This window comes from Acartia tonsa, chromosome 9, assembly GCF_053477335.1.
Source record: "Acartia tonsa isolate MP-2025a chromosome 9, ASM5347733v1, whole genome shotgun sequence".
Taxonomy (NCBI): domain Eukaryota; kingdom Metazoa; phylum Arthropoda; class Copepoda; order Calanoida; family Acartiidae; genus Acartia; species Acartia tonsa.
In genome coordinates, this window is record NC_137268.1 from 42,431,114 (window position 1) to 42,454,160 (window position 23,047).

The following is a 23,047-nucleotide window of genomic DNA, read 5'->3' on the forward strand; positions in this document are numbered from 1 at the left end:
TTCAAGATACATCATTTGTTATTTATGCAAAAACCGCAAAAACCGAACCGTTTTGCCGTTATTCACCGCCAAAGGCGGAATTTTTTTCGTTTTTTGCCGTTCCCGAGGTTCTAATGGGCATTTGTGGTAAGAAGACGTTGATTTATCAAGATAACTGTGAAATACTTTTATTTAGGCATTTTAATTTACTAAATTTCATGTAAAGTAAATTTTTTTGTATATCAAACCGATTTTTGTCAAAAGGAATTTCAAATGCACATGATTTATGTTTCTTTTATCACTTATGTTATAGCAATTATTTATGTTATATTCACTTCATTTTCTTGTTTTAACAATTGAAATCCATCTTGACGAAAAACGGTTAGCTGCACAAAAAATTTTACTTTATATGAAATTTAGTAAATTAAATTACCTAAATAAAAGTTTTTAAGAGAGATCTTGATAAATCAACGTTTTCTTACCACAAATGCCCATTAGAACCTCCGGAACGGCAAAAACGTAAAAAAATTCCGCCTTTGGCGGTGAATAACGGCAAAACGGTTCGGTTTTTGCGGTTTTTGCATAAATAACAAATGATGTGTCTTGAAAAGTTCTACAAAAATGAAGAAATAGTCTATGGCCCTAAAACGACTCCTTCCCCCCAAAAATGGGCAAAAACCATCATTTTTCAAAAACATTCACAGGGTGTCCCAAAAGTGTAAAAAATTGTAAAATAGGCAAATATCATTGTTATTAGTCAAAATCTGTATCTATATGACAGTTTTACAGTTAGGGAGTTGAATCCATTTTTATAGAAGCAGAAATATAATCTATGATTATGGTTTGGACTCTCTAAAACTGTAATCTACCTTTCCACTTTCCCCTCTCTTGGTGAAGATATCTTCAACGCCGATACGATTTTTGAAATGTAAGATTCTACTTTCCCTTCTCTTGGTGAAGATATCTTCAACGCCGATACGATTTTTGAAATTTAAGATTCCACTTTTGCCTCTCTTGGTGAAGATATCTTCAACAAGAGAGACAAAAGTGGAATCTTAAAGGGGAAAGTGGAAGGGTAGATTACAGTTTTAGAGGGTCCAAACCATAATCATAGATTATATTTCTGCTTCTATAAAAATGGATTCAACTCCCTAACTGTTTTAAGTAACTTAAAAATAGAAAAAAAATTAAAAAAAAAAAAAAAATTTCTCTTTTTTTGAAAATACAGGGTGTCCAAAAAATATGAAAATATTGATCTGGTCAGAAAACACTATGGTCAAACATACTAAGACACATATTAGAGTAATTTGAAAAAAAATAGCCAATTTGGACCAAGTTTTAGCTCTACAGACGCAAAAATCACATTTACAGGGTGTCCCAAAGTGAAATTTGACAACCTTATAGTCCCGGGTGGTCCGAACCGTTATATACCACATATGCACACAGATAAAACACAGGATTTAAGCCAAAAAAAATGATTTTTTTTTGGACAGGTATTTTGGGTATTACACTAGATATCCAAAATACACTTTTTGTTGGACACCCTGTAAAATTAGAGTTTTGGCCAAAATAGCATTATGTGCGCTTTTTACATGAATAAACGATCATTTTGGTGTATAAAATGTATAGATTGGATGTAAGATTGATGAAAAAATTAATTTTTAAAATTGTGAAAAAATGGGTGTTTTTTACATTTGTGTTACCTACCTTCATAGATAGCTAGATATCTAGACATCCAGGGACCCTGAAACTTTTTTTTGGCCATCCAGCATCCTTGAATGACCCAACGGACCAAAATATAGAGTATTAACAAAATCGGAGAGGTAGTGCAGAAAAGTGGTACATTTGGCAAATAATGCACCATAAACTTGTTTATCCTACTGTTACGGTTTGAAATCGATAAAACAATTCTAACATGGCTTAATTAACGACCAAAGATATCCATTTCGGACCGACAAACATCTATATTATTATTGAAAAGTAATTACCAATATGATCGACATCTTCAAATACATTGGATCGGTTTCCAGCATTTTCTGGATCAGAATTTGCCGCATTTTTCATCTCCTCCTCACCATGGTTAATATTGTCATCATTATTTTCATCACAGTCCTCAATGTCAATGCCTAGGTCAACATATTTATTTTTCAGTGTGCCTACGAAGCCGATAAATATTTCCGATCAACATTGAAAATCACTTCTCTTTTTACTATCCGTGGAAAGTTGTCTATAATACGATGCAAAAATGGTAAAAGCAGGGATAGGACAATGTTTCATAAATTAACCTTAAAGCCAAATAGATTCATTTATAGTGCCTTTCCTTTTTAATATAAAAATATTGGCAAAAAAAGCTGTATCCAGTGATTTTTTGTTTCTTACATATTCTTACAATTTACCTAAATATTTTCTTCTTTAACAGGTTATGTACAACAATAAATGTAAAAGTATAGATGTATAATCCAGACAACTATCTGGAGACTCTTTTCGTCCGCTTTCAAATTGCCTTCCGTTCTTTTGTAGGGAATCAGCTGTATTTATATTACCGACGCTTTTAGGTGATTTCAAAGACCCAATAAAAAGACAGAGTTACATATAGATCATGCCCCCTTTATTTTTTTACTTTGATTTGATTGTACAACAAATTAACAATATTTATACCTCTAGTATTTTGAATATTGTCGTCTTCTGTCTTAAGAGGAGTATAATCACCAGTGTTTATTGTTTCAACAGTATTCTCATCTTCATCCACCTAGTAATTTATAGATCTTTGTGACAAATTATGATTTGTTATGTTTTAGGAATTTACCTATACCAAACTGTTGGAGCACCATAGACCCATATCAAATGTAGGGAAGGAGAAGCTATGAAGACATACATCCTTGTTAAACCAATACCAAATGTTTAATTAAAATATATTTATTATTTGTTATGTTGTTGTTAAATCATTATTTAATCTTTATTTGTTTATGGGGCTTTTTCTATTGCAGAAAGTAAAACTGATTCTGGGCTAAATTATATATCAATATCAAAGTTCATTATTGTTTCAGAGAGAGATGTGAATGTGTTCGTTCTTGTTAAATTGGGACAGCTGTCATAATTGCACTGCTATACCGTTTTAGGTAATTCTTTCAATCTTTGATTACTGAATAGATCCAGGGAGGTACGTGACATTGGGCTGTTTATTACACTAGTACCAAAAGTTTTATAATTACGTTTTTTTATTCGTTTGCTAAACAACTTTAGGGACCATTATTGAATTTTGATTGGCTAGTTCATTAAATATAGTGTCCCAACGTTTCAACCTATAAGTTTAATCTACAGTGGGGGTAATTTTGTGTATCATCATTGGGGATGTACATCAATTTATTGGCCATTGTCTTATCTATTAAAATCCCTGATAAAAGCACAGCTCATCATTCAGACAATCGAACAACACAGAGTGTCAACACTAATTTTTTTTTGTTTAAGAAAAGACATAATAAACTATACCTTAGTATTATCCGTATCTTCATTAATATTTTCAGTAGGAGTGTTTTCACCGTCAGCTTCAATATCAACAAGAATACTGCATGACGCCAAATTATTATCATTAAGGACTTGGTTAAGTAATCATTTGTTTTCAGCAGTTTATGTTATACCCGCGGCATTAGCGTTAAAGATGTTTGCATGCTTGCTGCCGGATAGCTGTCGGGTTCGAGGTCCATATTTTATTTTTTCTGTTCATGTGTTTTTCCTGCTCTATTCTCAGTTTACAAACAAATGCTAACATATTAGTCTGTAAAAGCTAATGCTAAATTATGCTTTTATTCATCTGATTTGTTAATTCATAAATAATAATTTGCCTATTGTTGCCAGGTTGTTTCTGACTGGGTGGCTGTTCTGCCCCCAACCTTCTGGGGGGCTGATCTCCTCCAACAGAACTGAGTGTGGAGGTGGAACTCATACTCTCATACCTTTGGTGGTTTATATGGCGTTGCCTCAATCTACATACATATATTAGTTAATTTTAATTTTGTAAGTAATAAATAATATTTCTACTTAAAGTTTGTTACTTTTCTATATCAATGAAATTTGAAAAAAAAATGTTAAGAACAATTTGAAAGATCACTATTTTAGGAATATATATATGAAATAATTCAAGATCCATTAAATGCGCTGTGTTAAATAATAAAATTTAACTATCCTAGAATTGCTAAGATCATCTTGCAGATTTGATCTAAAAGTTGCATCATCCCCTCCGTCGGGTCCAGGTAGACGGTTGGACAGGTTGGTGGTAGGATCCAACAAAGATCTTTCTACAGGTAGACGGCGTTTCCGAACACATATTACACAGGACACAATTATAACTGCAATTATACACAATCTTCAGATTAAGATGGAACATTTGTAAATATAACCAGGAACGACTGCATCCAATAATAATAAACTTATTTGAAATTATAAGCTAAACATAAAGACAATTATTGAAAGAGACATAGAGAATGAAAAAAGAAAAAAGAGAAAGGTATCATGAACCTTCAGGGATAAGACAATGGACGGTCAGTTAAAAATCCATTCCCTTTGTTACAAAATCAATCCTTATGCAGATTAAAATTATTGGTTTTAGGTTTGAACACTAATTAGTTTGGAACATTCTTCGTTTGAACACTATTCGTTTGGAACGACCAATCACAATTCAGAAAAATAAATTATAAATATTGAGCCAACGAATAAAATAAAATGTTATACAACTTTGGGTACTAGTGTAATTTACAGTCCAATGTCACCTCTCTATCTGGAAAGAGAAAAGAGTAAGAGTTTGTATGTTATAGTAAATCACATTAGGTAATAGAAGAGCCTCCTTCTCGGACCTATCCTCCCAAAACAGTAGACTAAAACATGCCCAAGACAATTAAGAATCTATCAAATCACAGATTGTGCCTATAAGATAAGCTCCACAGAACATGAAGAAAGCTCCAAAAGTTGCCACCAAATATTCATCTTTAGATATCTTCTTTGTTATCTCAAATGAAACTCTCTGAAAATAAAAAGGAGTTATAAAGCTTCTCTTTAATTTCTTTCCGTCTGTCTTTTAAGATAGTAAAATCGTAATGATTATACAAAATAAGCTTCTTCAAGTGCTTAAACACAAAAGTAAACTTTAATGGCATATGTAACATGTTTCTAAATGGATGGTATTTTGTTAATATCAAATAGTGTTATAAATATACTCCTGCCTATTAGAGCATTCAAAAATATTTCTATCTTTTGAATACACTTTGAACTCTACAAAACATTTGATACTATTTAGACAAAAATCGGCGTTTAACATAATTTTCTCTAATTCATGCATAATACCTTTAAAACTTAATTACTTTTTCCATGTAAATTTACCATACGTTTACCTTATTTCTAAAGATGCCCTGATAAAGTTCATCATCCATATGATTGTTATGTAAAGGTATTGAGTTAGAACAATCTGCATCATTCGGCTTCACAACAAACACCTTGCAATTATACCTATGTTTATTTATTGAATACATTTTTTGAAGTAGTAAAAATCATACTCGTACCCAAAGTTTTAAAAACACTTTATCTCATTTATTGGCTTAAAACCTTTGGGTACTCTTGATTGGGTACATGTACATACATGTCTATTGTCTTATCTCTCATAACAAGAAACTATTTATTCCTTTTGGATCTAATATTATTTTTCTGGAACAAAGTTAAAACTTACAATATGTAGGCCAGCTGGGAACATGTCTCTTCTGATTGTCATTCCAGCTTTCAAATCAGCTGTCTGCCAAATACCCTGAATTAAGAATTTCTCATTAATATCTTTAGGATTGTACTGCTATCAAAAATATCTTTTAAAAATCTATATGGACATACTGACTTACTTTATAATGGTTATAGAGTTGCTACACTTTTCATATTGTGCTAAACTATTTTAGGGATGGAAGTTTGAAATCGACAGGAAATTCTATCCTCTTTGATAAAGTAGTAAGCTTTTTTTGTCTGTAGCGAAGGATTTCACTAACCAATGAACCAATATGGTTCTCCTTTAGAGTAAACTTTCTTATAATTCCTGGGATGGTTGTAGGCTATTTTATTTATATAAAAAAAGTCGTTGTGTGGTTTAAGCTATTTTTCTGATAAACCTTCTAATATCCCTAGATACTAGGGACGCAGCTTTTAGTAATGCCTAAATTAACCATTAGAGTTATCTGTTGTGGAAGGACGTAAGGACAGACCGACGAATAATTGCAAAAAAATCACCTTTTAAAATTTTTAGAATCAGTTAGTATTGACATTAATAAGTTTCCTTTAAACAAGGATGACAACATACATAAAAGCAAAGCACTGAAACGGTAGGACAAACAGACATTAACACTTGTATAGTGTCAGAACTGAATAATCAGAATATAACTGTATAAGAGTCGAAGTAAAATTGTAAGTAAATTTGTTAAAAAACTGCTTGATACAGAATAATGTTTATGGACATACTTCCATTTTTAGGACTTGATTATAGAGTTGCTTCGCTTATAATATTGTTCTTTGTTGTCCCAGGAATCAATATACCAAAAATCAGATCAAACGGATAATTAGATCACATAAAAAATTGTTGTTAAAAAAGTAGAAAAATTAACATGTTTAAAATGAACGTACGGACATTCTGGTAATGATTATAGAGTTGCTATGCTTTCTAAATCGTACCTAACTACTACAGGAATCATCAATATCATGCAAAGTTTGAAATCGATAGGACTATTCTAACATGCCTAAATTAACGAATAAAAGCTATCTATCTCGGACGGACGGACGGACGTACGGACTGACGGACGGACCGACCCTAAAATACTTAAATACTTAAAAATAAAATACTAACCTCAAATTCTACATTACTGTCCAAATCAGAAATAGGGCAGGTTATGTTTTGAACTGATACAGTCATACAGATCTTGTTAGGTGAGGTTACAGTTAGTAGTACTATGTCAAGATCTTCTAAAATAATATTATAGTAATTATATCAAGGTTTAATGCAAGTGTTTTTTAGCTGATACATGATAAGATAATTAATGACCACTACCAAACAACTAAAAAGCAGGAGTGACAAACGTCAGAGAACTAAAATATAACTTAAAAGGCAAATTAAGTATTTCTATACAGGTTAGGTTACTTCGAGATTTGAATATACAAATAAGCCTCGACAGGGGTTAGGCATTTATAAACCCTATAGGTAAGATGGTTTAAAATAGGTTATGTCAGTTTAACTGTCAACTCAGACGTTTGTCATTCCTGCGTTTGTCCTAGCACCTAAAAAAAACACTCAGAGAGGCAGGGAACTTTGGACTTTAAATTATACTGGCACCACAAGTTTTAAAAATTCCTTGTCACATTTGTTGGCTTAAAAAGTTTTATTAAATCTTGAATGGTTCATATCAGGGATAAATGGATATTACAATGGACCTAAAATTAATTTTCTTGGCCCTCTTAGGCTTGGGTACTGGAACTAATGCAACTTTTTGTTATTTTGGCTTATTGGGAGGCCAGCGCACATAACGCCGCAATATAGGTAATCAACCCGATTTCTAGCAGACAAAAATTAGAGAATATAGGTAATCAACCTTATTTCTAGCAGACAAAAAATTCATTTTGACCAAAATTATTTTGGCTCGTTCTAAAGATTATTTTCTTGGCCTAATCAAAAACTCTTAAATTTAATTAGTTGCTCACTGTTCCATCCCTGTATCCATATTCTATGGCAACCCTAACTATACCTGGAAAATGGAATTCAAAGTATTGTGGAGCAGATGGGGTTACATCGAATTCTCGTGTTTCATTCATTTCTACTACAAAATCCTCCTAAACAATATAATAGTAAAGAACGGATTAGTTATCTATCGCATCGTATTATAGACAGCTTTCCGCGGACAATAGAATAAAAAAATGATAAGATCTAAACCAGGTTTGTTTGCCTCGAGGTCTGAAGGCCCGGGCTAACAAAAACTGGTTTTAATTTGAAGATTTATTTTAATATTCGTGAAAATTTGCCTGCATACATAATTTTTCAGTATGACTGAGAACTAGTTCTAATCCAGCGGATATTAATCAGTTTCGAAGCCATACTTAAAAATTAAATTATCCCAAGATTTGTTGGATGATATCAATGACAGGTAATGAGCAAGGGGGTAGTTTTGCTGTTGTATTTGTTGAAATAATGTAAGGTTCTTATTATTTCACACAACATGGCAATATGTACCTGCAAATATACAAGCAGACTAAACTCTGTATCTTTATTAGAGGCTGTGGAAATACTTAGTGCCAGAAATTGTTCATCTGGTGGACCTGAATCTTTTTAAAAACATTCTTTCTTTGTGATAATTTTAATTCAACCAAAGTACTCAACATGCAGGAAGCCACTTGGATTACCTAACACTCCTTTTTCTCTTCCAAATTTGACAGCCTTATTGAGTAGGACATGGCATTAGTATCACGACCAGGCTTTATTTATTGTTTAATTGATGTCAATTCGTGTATTTATTTTAAATATCATACCTACCTAGTGCAATTTTTTTAATAAAGGCGGCATGCCAACATTGCAGTGTGTCCTGGCTCCTTATGATGAGCCACACTACAGCCTAGTTAGGTTTTTAATGGCTAAAAATCTTTTTTAAGGTTAAAATATGATTGCATATAAAGAAACTTTATAAAGAACAAAAAATAATCAATAAAGCTGAAGAAAGAAAGTTCCTTGAAGTGCAGAATTCTGCATGACATAATCTTCTGTGGGACACATGGTTCTGTTCACTGATCTATACTCAGATATTCTTTGCCCTCCTTATATATTATTATATTTGCATTACTTATTTAGTTATGTACCTAATAAAAACTTTGTTCAAAGGAGCCTACTTAAAAATAGAAACAAAAAATTAATCATGTTAAAAAAAATCTTTTTAGGAAACTAAAAGCTCTAAATTAGCGGTAGACTATCCTATATTATTTTTTTTTCAAAAAGATTTTTAGGGAGGGAGGGAAGGTTTTCCAGGGCCCTTACTCGTAAAGGGTTGATCTAGGTAATCCTCACGATATAGCTTAAAGCCTGCCTAGGAGATATCAAGCTTTCTTTAATACTGAAGACTTCATATTGTAGGTTTTCTTGGGAAAGGTGGGAGGGGCGTTCGGTTAAGGATATATTAATTTTCTAGATATCTTTCTCGTTAACGGTGGACCTAGGTGGTAACACTCACCAAATAGCACAAAATCTGCCTAGATTCTTTAGAAACTGAACTTAGAGGACTAATAGGTCAATGGAATTCTTTTATTGAAAATAATAGGTATCTATTTATCATTAATAAAAATATGTAGAACTTCTGAAGTTGTTCCGAATTTATTTTTTACTGATGTGAATGCAATAATATATGCCTCCAGAAAGTGGTATAAGAAGTGGTAGTTGCCAGGACAGTACTCCCTTGTCATGTCTGAAAAATACAGTAGGTATATTATATAAATGTTTCATTAAGTAAAACAACGTTTTTTAAATTAATATTCATCTTTACTCAAAATTCCATACTTGTGCAACCTTCAGAACGATAGGTACCTACTACAAGTTTTACAAAACAAGGGGGGGGGGGAAGTTTGTACAGTTATAGGAAATGAAATTCAGTATAAAAGTTTGGGAGGGCCGTGTGGGTTTGTTTTTATAGTTATCAACCTAATTCTTTTTGTAGGATCTCTTATATGACTGGATGTACACATAAAACTTTGAAAATTGAATTTCGGCACTTTCCTTCTTGGGGCTTGTGGAGCACAAAGACCCCCCAAACACAAAAAAAATATGAGTTCTGAGCTTATTTTTAAAGATATCAACCTGATTTTTTTTAATAATACTTTTTTAACATAACTGAATCAACAAACCATTACAGATTTCATTTTGGGACTTTCCTTCTTGGGGCTTTTGGAGCACAAAAACCCCCCAAACACTAAAAATATGAGTTCTGAGCTTATTTTTAAAGATATCAACCAGATTTTTTTAAATAATACTTTTTTAACATAACTGAATCAACGAACTATTACAGATTTCATTTTGGGACTTTCCTTCTTGGGGCTTGTGGAGCACAAAACCCCCCCACACACTAAAAATATGAGTTTTGAGCTTATTTTTAAAGATATCAACCTGATTTTTTTTAAATGATACCTTTTTAACATAACTGAATCAACGAACCATTACAGATTTCATTTTGGGACTTTCCTCCTCGGGGCTTGTGGAGCAAAAGACCCCCAAAAACACTAAAAATATGCGTTACGAGCTTATTTTTAAAGATATCAACCTGATTTTTTTTCAATAATACTTTTTTAACATAACCGAATCAACGAACCATTACAGATTTCATTTTGGGACTTTCCTTCTGGGGGCTTGTGGAGCAAAAGACTAAAAATATGAGTTCTAAGCTTATTCTAAAAGATGTCAACCTGATTTTTTTAATAATACTTTTTTAGCATAACCGAATCAACAAACTATTACATATTTCATTTTGGGACTTTCCTTCTAGGGGCTTGTGTAGCAAAAGACCCCCAAAAACACTAAAAATATGAGTTCTGAGCTTATTTTAAAGATGTCAACCTGATTTTTTTTTAAAGAAAACTTTCTTAACATACCTGAATTAAGGAACCATTACAGATTTCATTTTGGACTTTCCTTTTAGGGTCTAGTGGAGCAAAAGACCCCCAAAAATACTAAAAATATGAGTTCTGAGCTTATTTTTAAAGATATCAACCTGATTTTTTGAAAATAATACTTTTTTAACAAAACCGAATTAACGAACCATTACAGAATTCATTTTGAGACTTTCATTCTTGCGATTTGTGGAGCAAAAGACCCCCAAAAACACTAAAAGTATGAGTTCTGAGCTTATTTTTAAATATATCAACCTGATTTTTTAAAAATAGTACTTTTTGTTTTTTTTGCCTCACTAGCTTCTAGAAGGATAGTCCCTGAATGAAATCTGTAAAAGTTACCAAGTTCGGTTATGTTAAAAAAGTGTTCTTAAAAAAATCAGGTTGATATCTTTAAAAATAAGGTCAGAACTAATATTTTTAGTGTTTTGTGGTTCTTAAGCTCCACAAGCCCCTAGAAGGAAAGTCCCAATATTTTTAGTGTTTTGGAAGTCTTTTGCTCCAGTAGACCCTAGAAGTCCGAAAATGATATCTGTAATGGTTTCTTAGTTCGGTTATGTTAAAGAAGTATTATTTTAAAAAATCAGGTTGATGTCTCTAAAAATAAGCCCAGAACTAATATTTTTAGTGTTTTGTGGTTCTTTTGCTCCACAAGCCCCTAGAAGGAAAGTCCCAAAATAAAATCTGTAATGGTTCCCTAGTTTGGTTATGTTCAAAAAGTTTTCTTTAAAAATCAGGTTGATATCTTTCAAAATAAGCTCAGAACTCATATTTTTAGTGTTTTTGGGAGACTTATGCTCCACAAGCCCTTAGAAGGAAAATTCTAAAATTAAATCTGTAATGGTTCCTAAGTTCGGCTATGTTAAAAAAGTTTAAATAAAAAAAATCAGGTTGATATCTTTAAAAATAAGATCAGAACTCATATTTTTAGTGTTTTAGGGTCTCTTTTGCTCCACAAGCCCCTAGAAGGAAAGTCCCAAAATGAAATCTGTAATGGTTCGTTGATTCAGTTATGTTAAAAAGGTATTATTTTAAAAAAATCACGTCGGGATCTTTAAAAATAAGCCCAGAACGCATATTTTTAGTGTTTTTGGGGGTCTTTTGCTCCACAAGCCCCTAGAAGGAAAGTCCCAAAATGAAATCTGTAATGGTTCGTTGATTCAGTTATGTTAAAAAAGTATTATTTAAAAAAAATCAGGTTGATATCTTTAAAAATAAGCTCAGAACGCATATTTTTAGTGTTTTTGGGGGTCTTTTGCTCCACAAGCCCCAAGAAGGAAAGTCCCAAAATGAAATCTGTAATGGTTCGTTGATTCAGTTATGTTAAAAAAGTATTATTTTAAAAAAATCAGGTTGATATCTTTGAAAATAAGCTCAGAACTAATATTTTTAGCGTTTGGGGGGTTTTTGTGCTCCACAAGCCCCAAGAAGGAAAGTGCCGAAATTCAATTTTCAAAGTTTTATGTGTACATCCAGTCATATAAGAGAGCCTACAAAAAGAATTAGGTTGATAACATAAAAACAAGCCCACACGGCCCTCCCAAACTTTTGTACTGAATTTCATTTCCTATAACTGTACAAACTTCCCCCCCCCCCCCTTACATAGATGATTTTTTCAAAATATTTTTCAGATTTCCCCCCAAATATTTATTTTTTTTATAAAAAAAATAAATTATCGGTAGGTATCAAGTAAAGATGAGAAAAATTGGTGCTCTAACAAAAAGAAGGAGGTAATTAACAGAAATATTATAATCTTAGCTTTTAATAATTATTCTATGCTTTCACACAGAGAAGGTTGAGAATTCTAACCTACTCCCCTCATAATTAATATGTTATATTAAGATATATACGTTTTATGGAATTTTAATGTTAGGGGGATATTTGAAATCTGCATCAAATTTTAAGGATTTTTTATAAAATTCGTTTTTTGTATAATTCTTTATCTAAAAGCGGAAATGCATTTTAAGTTAATTAATTTTGACCAATAGGATAGGTGGATTTTAAACTACCTGCGCTCTAATTGGTTGAATGATGTACGCCATCCAATCAGAGCGCAGATTTTTTAAATTCAACAATCACAGATGCCAAAATTAATTAACTTAAATTGCATTTCCGCTTTTAGATAAAGAATTATAGAAAAAACGAATTTTATAAAAAATCCTCAAAATTTGATGCAGATTTCAAATCTCCCCCTAACTTTAGAATTCCAGAAAACTTATATATCTTAATGTTATATTAACTTAAAACAAACTGTATGAAACACATTAGGTATGATACATAACCCACTTTTAACAATTTTACATTGAATTGCATTGCTGAATAGCAAATTCTAAAAGAAAAATGTTAAGTCTAGTTTCAATTTATTTCGGGAGCATCCATATTTTGCTGAAGCCGGAGCCGTAATTTTTGTTAAATAACGGCTCCTGACTAGAAAAATAAAGAGATTTTTTATAAATTATAATTTGGTAACTCTGTTTTGTCATGTGTAAATGCCCCTTTTAAGTTTTTCAAGTCCATTTTTATCAAAAATTAACTTTTAAAACCCTCGAAAGTCAAAATATGATTTTAGGTCGGAGCCGGAGCCGCACCAAAATCAAACGGCTCCGCAACGCTGTTATCCTTACCTTACAACAAATAGCACAGGCTCACTAGCCAAACTCAGTGGACTATCTACATACAGACGAACAGCCCTTTTTCCAAGCTGAAATAAACAAAAGATATAAGTTATTACATTTTATTATATCTAGGTACTTTAAAAATCCATCTTGCTAAAAAAACTTTGATCATTTTGAACCTCAAGTAGCGTAGCAACATTAAGATGAAAATACTTTGAATTAAAAAAAAACGTTGAGCTGCAATAAAGTTAGAAATCTTAATAAATGTATCTGATCAGTAAATAAATTTTTTAAAAACATATTATAGCACAATATGTTGTATCAATCATTCGGAGAAAAGCAGAAACAAATACCTTCAAATTCAAGAGTAGCCTGAAGACAGCCTTTAAGAATGGGATACACCACGGCACGAGATATTATTTTAGTGCTGATATCTGAACCAGCTTAATTGCTGTGGCGTGCCTGATTAAATGGTCACATATGTGTCCTTTCGACAACCAACCCTTTGATTGTACGACCCTTGTCTGGAAGTCATTATTACTGTGCATAGTAATGAGTTGCGCCTCTTTTGGGCCCTTACTCTAACTTTTTAAGTCGTGCACCTAACATAGGAGCACGACTTATTTCTTTAGTTATGACGCTTTGTTGGATCGAGATACTTACTTATCACCTTCCCGACAACGAGCGGACGCGCTATGTGTTACGCCACAGCCGCGGGTCGTGTCCAAAAGTAGCTGAATTGCTTAAAAGTACCTTACCTTAGAGCCCCTGTAATGAAACTTGAACATGTAGATTGTTGTAGAGTTTACAGAATAGGTGTAGGTATTCAACATTTTGGCACTAGGAAGAAAAATAAATTTGACCGTTTTCCCTCGAAGTGAACCCCCTTTAAATTATTTTGAAATAAATTGGAAATAAGGACGGGGAGGGGGGAGATTTTCGTGTGTTTGATATATGCTTATGTCAGGTATTAGGTAGCCCCACAGGATTATAGCACCACACAGTTCAGACCCCCGCAGTGGTTCAAGGTTAGGCATAGATTTTAAAAATCTCCCTCGTCTTATTTTAACTTGTTTCATAAGCAAGTGGCGCGAATTCTGCGCCAACCAGGCACTTTGAGTAAGTTCCGAAAATTAGTAAGGTACCTAGGTATATATTTTTAAAATCCTTATATTCACGGGAAGATATGTTACAATTTCGGGTACTTTGTCGCGGTAAGGCTCACTTGCAAAATTTTACTAGATATTTTTTACTTAAAACTCAAGTACCTACCTAGTTAAGATTTCAAATAAAAGTGATATTTTATAAAAATTTGAATGGTTGGTTACAACCTAACCTTTTAACCAATAATTTTAACCTCCATTGCCTTTGCACTTACTTGTCAATATAGATGATGCTATCTTTAGACTCTTGAGCCTTCAGAATATCCGGGTTTCTAGTATCCACCAACCCTTTCTGTAGTCCAATTGTACTTCCCAGGTATTCATTTGTATCAACTGCTACTCTATCAGACGCACTTTTGTTTTCTTTCTTATTCACAAGAACATTATTCACATAGTTGGAAATAATGTTTTTGTTGTTGAATACGGCAACACTAACAGAATAGTTAATGAAGAAAAGAAGAATTGAGTGATGGAGAAGCTTCATTTTGTGACCTAAAATAACAGTTCTGTTGTTGGTGGCAGGGAGGGAGGGGACAATGGACTGTAAAACATACTTATACTAGTAGCCAAAATTTTATCTAATTTGTCAGCTCCAAAACTTTTGGTATTTAAATTTAAACCAGAAGTGTCCCAACTTTTTAACTGAAAATTTTAATCTGCAGAGAGGATAATTTTGTTTATGATCATTTTAACATTTGCAGATATAAGGAGAAATCCCCCCAAAATGGGCAAACAAAAACAATAAGTACTATTGATTATATTTCGTCTGTGATAACAAAAAAAATTGTTTATATCTAGACTGGGGCGACCTGCGAAACTATACTTAAGGCTTTTCTTTGCCCCTCTATGCAAAGGATTGTAATAAGTTAGCTCCAGTTTTTAAATTCTGCTCATTGTTACAGGAATCTTCACCAAAATTTTAGCTGAGCTGGATCTTTAAATCATTTTAGTGGTGAGCCGAATTTCAGCCAATCACAGCGCGGCATTTCATAAAATGCTGTGCTCTCATTGGTGGAAAGTTGGCTCACTCCGATCTGGCTCACCACTAAAATGATTTAAAGATCCAGCTCTGTATATATTAGTATAATTATAGTAGCCGAGAAAATCAAAAAACACCAAAGATTACTGATGGACTGACAGACGGAAAAAAATGCTTATATTCTAGTAGCTTCGCTATTTTAGGTTCAACCACAATTCTTACCTTCTGAAAAAGTATCTAAATTAACTTTATGTCATTATCAACTTATCATTTTGTAATTAATCTGAAACAACATTTTTAAATTTTATTAATATGTACATAAATAATTTTCATATTAAAATAGGTAACAAAAAAAGAATAAATGTATGATTAAAATAAGAAATTTGAAACTGTTTTAACTTGTAATGAGGTGTTATTTACTAGAATATGTTCCAACAAAAAAACCTTTGAAAATTCCGGTGTTTTCCCCTTAATTGTCTTGTTGAACACTAAAACTCCACCCCCATTTTGAAAAATTTAATAAGAGGAATGGTAAAATTTTCAGGGTGGCCACAGACTTTTTTTCAAAATAGCATAAAATAGTATGCAAAAAAAAAGTAAATAGTATGCAATAGTATGTAAATTTTTTAAAAATAGTATGAAATAGTATGCATTTTAATCAAAATAGTATGAAATAGTATGCATTTTAAACAAAATAGTATGAAATAGCAAGCATTTAAAACACTATAGGGCCTTAAAATCACTGGTTGCCGCTAGTTTTCATAAAGGTATAAAATGTTTTTGTACTATAATTAGTTTTTGAGCTATCCTCTAAAGATACTCAAGTTTTAAAAATGCAGATTTTTCATGAATTTTAGTTACACAAACCTTTTTAAAATTAGATTAGCACTTAGGAGTTATATAATTATTTTATAAAGGTACATTTGTATATTTTGTATAATTTCAATTTTAGCTTAATTAAAAATTGTCTTTGAAATGCGTATAGTTTGTAGTAAAAGAGGAGGGAGGGCGGAGTTTATACACTTATAGGAAATGAAATGCAGTATAAATTTTGCCCTGGATGTTTTGAGCTTGTTGTTATAGTTATTAACCTGATTATTTTTGTAAAATTACATGATTAAATATACCAGTAAAACTTTGAAAATTGAATTTTGGCACTTTTCTTCTAGGGGCTAATGGGGTAAAACAGCCCCTAAGACACTAAAATCTAATGTCTGAGCTTATTTTTAGAGATATCAAGCTAAATTTTTTAATGTTTACCTTTTTTTGTATAATTTAGCTAGGTAGCCACTAAAGATTTCATTTTGGCACTTTCCTTCTTGGGGCTAGTGAGGTATTTCACCCTCCAAAACACTTATATTTAAGACTTGAGGTTTTTTTTAGAGATATTAAGCTGATTTTTGATGTAAACTTTATCACATAATTGAGCTATGTAGCAACTAAAGATTTCATTTTAATACTTTCTTTCTCGGGGCTAGTGGGGTGAAACAACCCCCAATTGTTAAGTTATAAAATACAAGGAAGGGGGGGGGGGGAGTTTAAAAAATTTAGTCCTTAAAAGATGTGCCTAATTGAAATCTATAGTGATTATTTAGTTAAGTTATTTGAAGAAAAAAACGTTTTTATTAACAAAATCAGCCCAATATTTAAAAAAAAAGCCCAGAACTTAAAGTTTTAGTAGTTTTGGGGGAAGTTTTACCCCACTAGCCACTAGAAGGAAAGTGTCAAACTTAATGTTTATTGATAATTAATCATATAAAAGAGTTTACAAAAATAATCAGGTTAATAACTATACCCACTATTTTAGGTTAGGTAAGTGTTAATGATTGCCCCGCAGGGTTAGAGCCCCCCGCAGGGACTAGAAATAGGAGAAAAGATACTGTGAAAATGCGATGAAACCTGCTACTTGGCTTTCTTTTCATGATCAAAAAAATCAGTTTGTTTTAGTTACCTAAAAATTGAAGATTTATCTGAAATCCAAAGAAATAGTGGAAATAGTATGCAATTTTGGACAATAGTGGAAATGGCATATTTTTTTGGAATAGTTTGCATAGTATGCAAAAATAGTGGAAATAGTATGTTTGTGGCCAGCCTGAATTTTGTTGTTTGTTTAATACTTTGGGTAAGGTTAAGATAGGTTATTTTCAATTTTATTCATTTATTTAATAAGGAGGAAGGTTCAGTGCTTGTTGTTGTATTGGCTGCTCATAGTCCATATTCGTGTCCAGGTTGTCATCAGTAGGTGGGGGAGGGAAGGCTTATGGAGGGGGCTCTGGAGGGGGGCGTTGAAGAGGAGGGAGGCTGGTGAAACTGGGGTGTGATGATAGGAAGGCAGCTACGAGGGTGGGATTTTGCCAGAGGTCAATGGGATTTAGGTTGGTTGGGTTATTAGGGCAGGAAAAGAGGTGTTGGACTGTTTCAGGGGTAGGATTGTTGGGGCAGGATGGGCAGTTGGGTGAAAGAGAAGCGTTGATGGAATGCAGGTAACTTTGGAGCTTAGGACAATAATTGGATCTTAATTGGGAGAGGATGGTTCTGTAGTGCCTAGGAAGTTGGATCTCAGAGGGGTTGATGTTGGGAGGGGCATGATTAAGGACAGGATTAGGGGGGTAGGAGTTGATGGCTTGGGTAACTGCAGAGGTGAGGAGTCGGGAGATGGTGGATTTGTAATTTGCAGGGAGGAGAGTGTTATCAGGGGTGAGAAAAGGTTGGAGATTCGGGAGGAACATGGATTGGAGGGTGGATTTCTTGGATCTAGGACCAGGAGGGGTTGTGACATTGGGGAAGGATGGGTGGGAAGGACGGAGGGAGGAGGCCAGGTACTGGGAGCATAAAAGGGAGAGGTGGTTCCGTACTGGTAGGATTTTAGTTTCTTGGTGGAGGTGGCTAATGGGGGATTTTTTGGTGGAACCAGTACAGATGCGGAGGGCTTGGTTTTGGAGGACTTGGAGTTTGTCAATGTTGTTTTTGGAGGTGTTAGGAAACCAGACAGGACAGGCATAGGTGGTAATGGGGCGGAGGAGGGTGTTGTAAGTGGTGAGGAGGGTCTCCTTCTGGTGGCCCCATTTGGTGCCAGCCAGACATTTAAGGATTCTGAGGCGGGAGGAAATTTTAGAGGAAATGGTGGAGACATGGGAACTGAAATTGAAAAAGGTGTCAAAGGTAACTCCAAGGATCTTAGGGGTTTTCTCAAGGGGGAGGATGGAGCCGTTAATTTGGACTTGAGGATGGAGGTTGGATTGGTGCTTACGGTCAGGAGTGAAAAGGGTGACAGTGGATTTGTTGGGGGCGATGGAGAGGCCATTGGTGGAGGCCCAGTCAGCGATTGAGGAGAGGTGGGAGTTGATGGATTCAACTGACTGGGGGATGTCAGGAGAGGAGTGGAAGGAGTTGAGGTCGTCGGCATAGGAGGAGGTGGTGGCAGGGGGGATGTGGGGGGCATCTGCTATGTAGAAGTTGAAAAGGACGGGGGAAATAACAGAGCCTTGGGGGACACCAGTGTGGACAATTCTGGGGGAGGAGTTGGTATTTTGGTAGGAGCAGAAGGCCATTCTGCCACGCAGGTAGCAGGACAGCCATCTGATGATGTTTGGATGGAGGTTTGAAGAGGAGATTTTTTGGAGAAGGAGATGGATTGGGATGCAGTCGAAGGCTTTGGAAAGGTCAATGGAGGCTACGGTTGTGCGGCTGGGGGGGAGGTTTTGGTTGAAACCGTTAGCAATGGAGGTGGAAAGATTAAGGAGTGAGGATGTGGTGGAGTGGAGGGGTTTGAAGCCATGTTGAGAGGGGTGGGTGGAGAGGGATTGTTTAAGGTATGGGAGAAGGAGGCGTTCAAGGACTTTAGCTGCAGGACAGAGGAGGGAGATTGGGCGGTAGGAGGTGGAAAGGTCAGGGGGTTTACCAGGTTTGAGGAGGGCAATAATTTTGGAGAGCTTCCAAATGGCAGGGATATTAGCAGCGGAAATGGAGAGGTTGAAGAGTTTGGTAAGGTAGGAGATGCCATTTGGACCAAGGTGTTTGAGGTGGAGGATGTTGAGGTGATCAGGGCCAAGTGCAGATGAATTTGAGGAATTTTTAATAGCTTCAAGGACAAGGGCAGGTGTGAAAGGTTGGAAATCTCTATTGAGGCGGTGGCGGTGTCTAATTTTGCGGATAATTTTTCTGGAGAAAGGGTTGGAGGTGTGGCGGGAGACAGAGGTGAATTGTTTGGTGAAGGATTCAGCAATGTGGGCGTGGGAGGTGTGAACTTTGTTGTTGAAGGAAATGGGTTGGTTGGAAGGAGGGGAATTGTTTTTGCCAGAAAGGGATTTGAGGAGGGACCAGAATTTGGAAGGGTTGGTTCTATGGTCGGATTTGGAAAGGGTTTCTTGCCATTTTTTGTTGGAGTGTTGGTTTACTATTGAGGAAATTTGTTCATTGAGGATTTGGATTTGAGGATCATGGGGGTTAATTTCTCTTAAGGAGTCTCTTTGCTGGATAAGGGGCTTAGCAGACTGGGGGAGGGAGGGATTGGAGTTTTTGATGAAGCCAGCGGGGACTGTGTGTTTGGAGGCAGTTTGGAGGATTTGGCGAAAAGTGGCTTCACCTTGGGAGCAGGAGGAGGGTTCAGGAAGATCTTCAAAGAGGGTTTCAGTTTCAAGGGTGAAGGTGTCCCAATCTGCTTTACGGAAGTTGTGGAAAGTTTTGACAGGGCGGGGGTTTCTGTTGATTTCAGGAAGGGAGAGGAGGATGGGGAGGTGATCAGAACGGAGGGTGGTGAGGGTGTGCCAGGAAAAGTCAAGGGCAAGGTGGGCAGAGCAAAGGGAAAGGTCGGGGGAGGTGGGTTGGCCGTTGGGGGGGAGGCGGGTGGGGGAGTCCTCGTTGAGGAGGCAGAGGCTGCTCTCATTGAGAGCTTCCAGCAGAGCCTCCCCACGATTCATGGCAGATTGGTCAAGGGTGATGGAGTTCCAGGCAGGGTTGTGGGCATTGAAATCACCGACTAGGATAAGGTCATTTGGGTTGTCAAAGAGGAGGTTAAAGTCAGGGGTGTATTGGGGGGGACAGGAAGAATGTGGAGGAAGGTAAAGGTTGATGATTTGTGTAGGAGAGCCATTGCGGGAAATTTGGATACCATCAATCTCTAGGGGGCCATTGGAAAGGTGATTGAGGTCAAGGTGGGTGAAGGGGATGTCATCGGCAATAAGGAAGGCTATTCCTCCACCAGGTCGGTCTTGACGATCCTTCCTGAGAAAGTTATAGCCAGGGAGGGGTTTAGGATTGGATTTGCTGGAGAGTTTGGTTTCTTGGAGGCAGGTGATGGGGATGTTATGGGTAGAAATAAGGTTGTGGAGTTCATCTTGGGTGGTAAGGAGGCCATTACAATTGAATTGAAGGACAAAAGGTTTACCAGGAGGTTTTCGGGGGGCAGGGGTGGGTGGAGGAGGGGGCGGGGGTGAAGGAGGAGCTGCAGGGGAAGGAGGGGTAGACGGGGAGCTAGGTGATGGGAGGGGTGTAGGGGGAGATAAGTTAGGAGAGGGAGGGGGTGAGGTTGGGGGGGAGCAGGAAGGGCAGAACCAGAAAGGAGAGTAGTGGGTGGCAGATGGGAGGAGGGAGCATTTAGGGTGGATCCATTGGAGGCAGGAGTTACATTGGAAGGAGCCAGTGGATTTTGTAACGCCTAAGGAACAGACTGTACATGGAAATTTAGGACGGCGGGGTTTGGATGGGGGTGTTGGTGGTTGGGGGGAGATAGGTGAAAAGGGAGTTGTTGAGGCAGAAATGCAGGGTGGGCAGGACCAGTTGGAATTGTAATTGGATTTGGATGGAAGGAGGGAACATTTAGGATGAACCCAAAGTTGGCAGGAGTTGCAGAGGAAGGCACCAGTGGAGCGGGTAATATTGCGGGAGCAGGTAGAACAGGGGTATTTGGGGCCAGGATTCGGGTGGATGTCGCCAGAGAGGATGAGGGGAGGAGGGGGAGGGATGTTGGAGATGTTGGAGGGTTGGAGTTGAAAGGCCTCCAAGGCCTCCAGAGCTGACAGGGGCTGACTTAAAAGCCTATTAGGCCAGCCCCTTGGTGGAAACCCGGACAGGGTGAATGGTCAAGCAGGTGTGTTTGATGCAGGTTTGCCCGGGGACTTCTTCTCCATCTCCCCGGATAGGACCACTCCGGAAAAGCTTGCATCCTCGGTCCTCGGTTCAGTGCTTAAAAGGCACTTTATGGGAAAGCTCCAAAATATCTGTTTCTTTAAAAACTCACATCAGAGACAAGAGTAATGAAAAACAAGTAAAGGAACTGATTAAATAATCCAACAGAAAACAAGAATAGATTGGACAATGGACGATAGATAAATCCCTCTACAGGCCTACACCCTTAATGACAAACAAATTATAACCTAGTACAAATTAAAATAATTGGCTGAAAAGTTTAGATAATTGTACTATAACTTTGTACAATCCCATTATGATTCAATAATTTTAGTCTAACTAATGACAAAACGAGTTTATAAACATTATCAAAAAATAAGAGTCTATAATAGGATGATAAATGCACTGCACTGCACACCCTCCCACAAATTCAGCTAAAAATCTGGTGTAGGGATATTTAATTATGGGAGGAAACTAGAGGAAAAAAAAGGAAACCAGGAAAAAACCCCATGACTTTTTTTCTCATTATTTCATCCTACCCAAGGAGTAATTTTGTTTATCATAATGATAAAAGGGGAAGGTAGGATAGTGAGGTTAATTTATTGCCCATTGTCCTTTCACTGACATTTAGTAACTTTGAATTTTCCTTAATATGGCCTGTTCTAGTATTTGATTAATAAAACAGTAAATACAAACTTAATAAATTTCAAAACCACAAATACATAAAAACAAACAAAATAAATAATATTCAACTTTAACTTTATTGAAATAATATTGATATTATATCATATTTATATTTATATAACAGTTTTTAGTTAATGACATTAGTGTTAGTAGAATAATAATTATTAATAATAATCATCAAAAATAACAATTTTGTTCATGTTCGCAATATTCATATATAAACAACAAAATATAATTGTTAGCAAAAATGTTTAATTACAAAAATTTCTTTATATACATATTCTATAATAAGCTTTTATATAATAACCTAACAAATCATTATTTAAACAATTTGTTAAGTTTAAAAAAATGAATATCTATAATAAAGAAATATAAAAAATATTAAATGTATGATTAAACAGCATTTTTCAAATTACAAAAAATGCGGATTTTTTTATTAGTCTTGTATTTTAAGCAGAACCTTTCATAATACATTTTGTTTTGGTTTTTGGATTCATTTATGTATCAAAATAAGCAGTTTTAGAGCTAAAAATATCTTTGTATTTAATCTTAAGTGGCAAAATATTTTGTACGAACTTTTGGCAACGAGAAATTTTTCTATTAAGGACAGTTAAGTTTTAATTTTATTACATTATTTGGAAATTTATGAATTACTTTCAAGCAATTAAACGTGAAACAACTCGTTAAACCACTGAACCGGGTGGTTTTAAATTACAGAATTAACGAAGCTAGTACAATAGATAAGACAGTTATTCAGCGATTTTAATTGATTTGAATCTTACTATTATATACCCATCCAAATACAGTTTTTTTCAAACTATTATATCACCCTGGCAGATTTGGCA

The 23,047-nt window shown here is 35.2% G+C and overlaps 1 protein-coding gene across 1 annotated transcript in view; it reads right to left on the reverse strand.

Annotated features, from left to right (window-relative positions):
• LOC145328991 (SID1 transmembrane family member 2-like) overlaps window positions 1–23,047 on the reverse strand; it is a 91,354-nt gene that overhangs the window by 43,608 nt on the left and 24,699 nt on the right. Inside the window, exons 2-18 of the mRNA XM_080172984.1 lie at window positions 15,615–15,673; window positions 14,629–14,905; window positions 14,009–14,090; window positions 13,260–13,336; window positions 9,385–9,440; window positions 8,712–8,799; window positions 8,222–8,306; window positions 7,740–7,824; window positions 6,848–6,963; window positions 5,696–5,770; window positions 5,364–5,465; window positions 4,900–4,996; window positions 4,163–4,325; window positions 3,822–3,962; window positions 3,469–3,544; window positions 2,638–2,728; window positions 1,968–2,105 (exon numbers count right to left, since the gene is read on the reverse strand). Coding sequence (XP_080029110.1) covers window positions 1,968–2,105; window positions 2,638–2,728; window positions 3,469–3,544; window positions 3,822–3,962; window positions 4,163–4,325; window positions 4,900–4,996; window positions 5,364–5,465; window positions 5,696–5,770; window positions 6,848–6,963; window positions 7,740–7,824; window positions 8,222–8,306; window positions 8,712–8,799; window positions 9,385–9,440; window positions 13,260–13,336; window positions 14,009–14,090; window positions 14,629–14,897 — 1,741 coding nt within the window. The 5' untranslated portion in view covers window positions 14,898–14,905; window positions 15,615–15,673. The remainder of the gene's footprint in view (window positions 1–1,967; window positions 2,106–2,637; window positions 2,729–3,468; window positions 3,545–3,821; window positions 3,963–4,162; window positions 4,326–4,899; window positions 4,997–5,363; window positions 5,466–5,695; window positions 5,771–6,847; window positions 6,964–7,739; window positions 7,825–8,221; window positions 8,307–8,711; window positions 8,800–9,384; window positions 9,441–13,259; window positions 13,337–14,008; window positions 14,091–14,628; window positions 14,906–15,614; window positions 15,674–23,047) is intronic.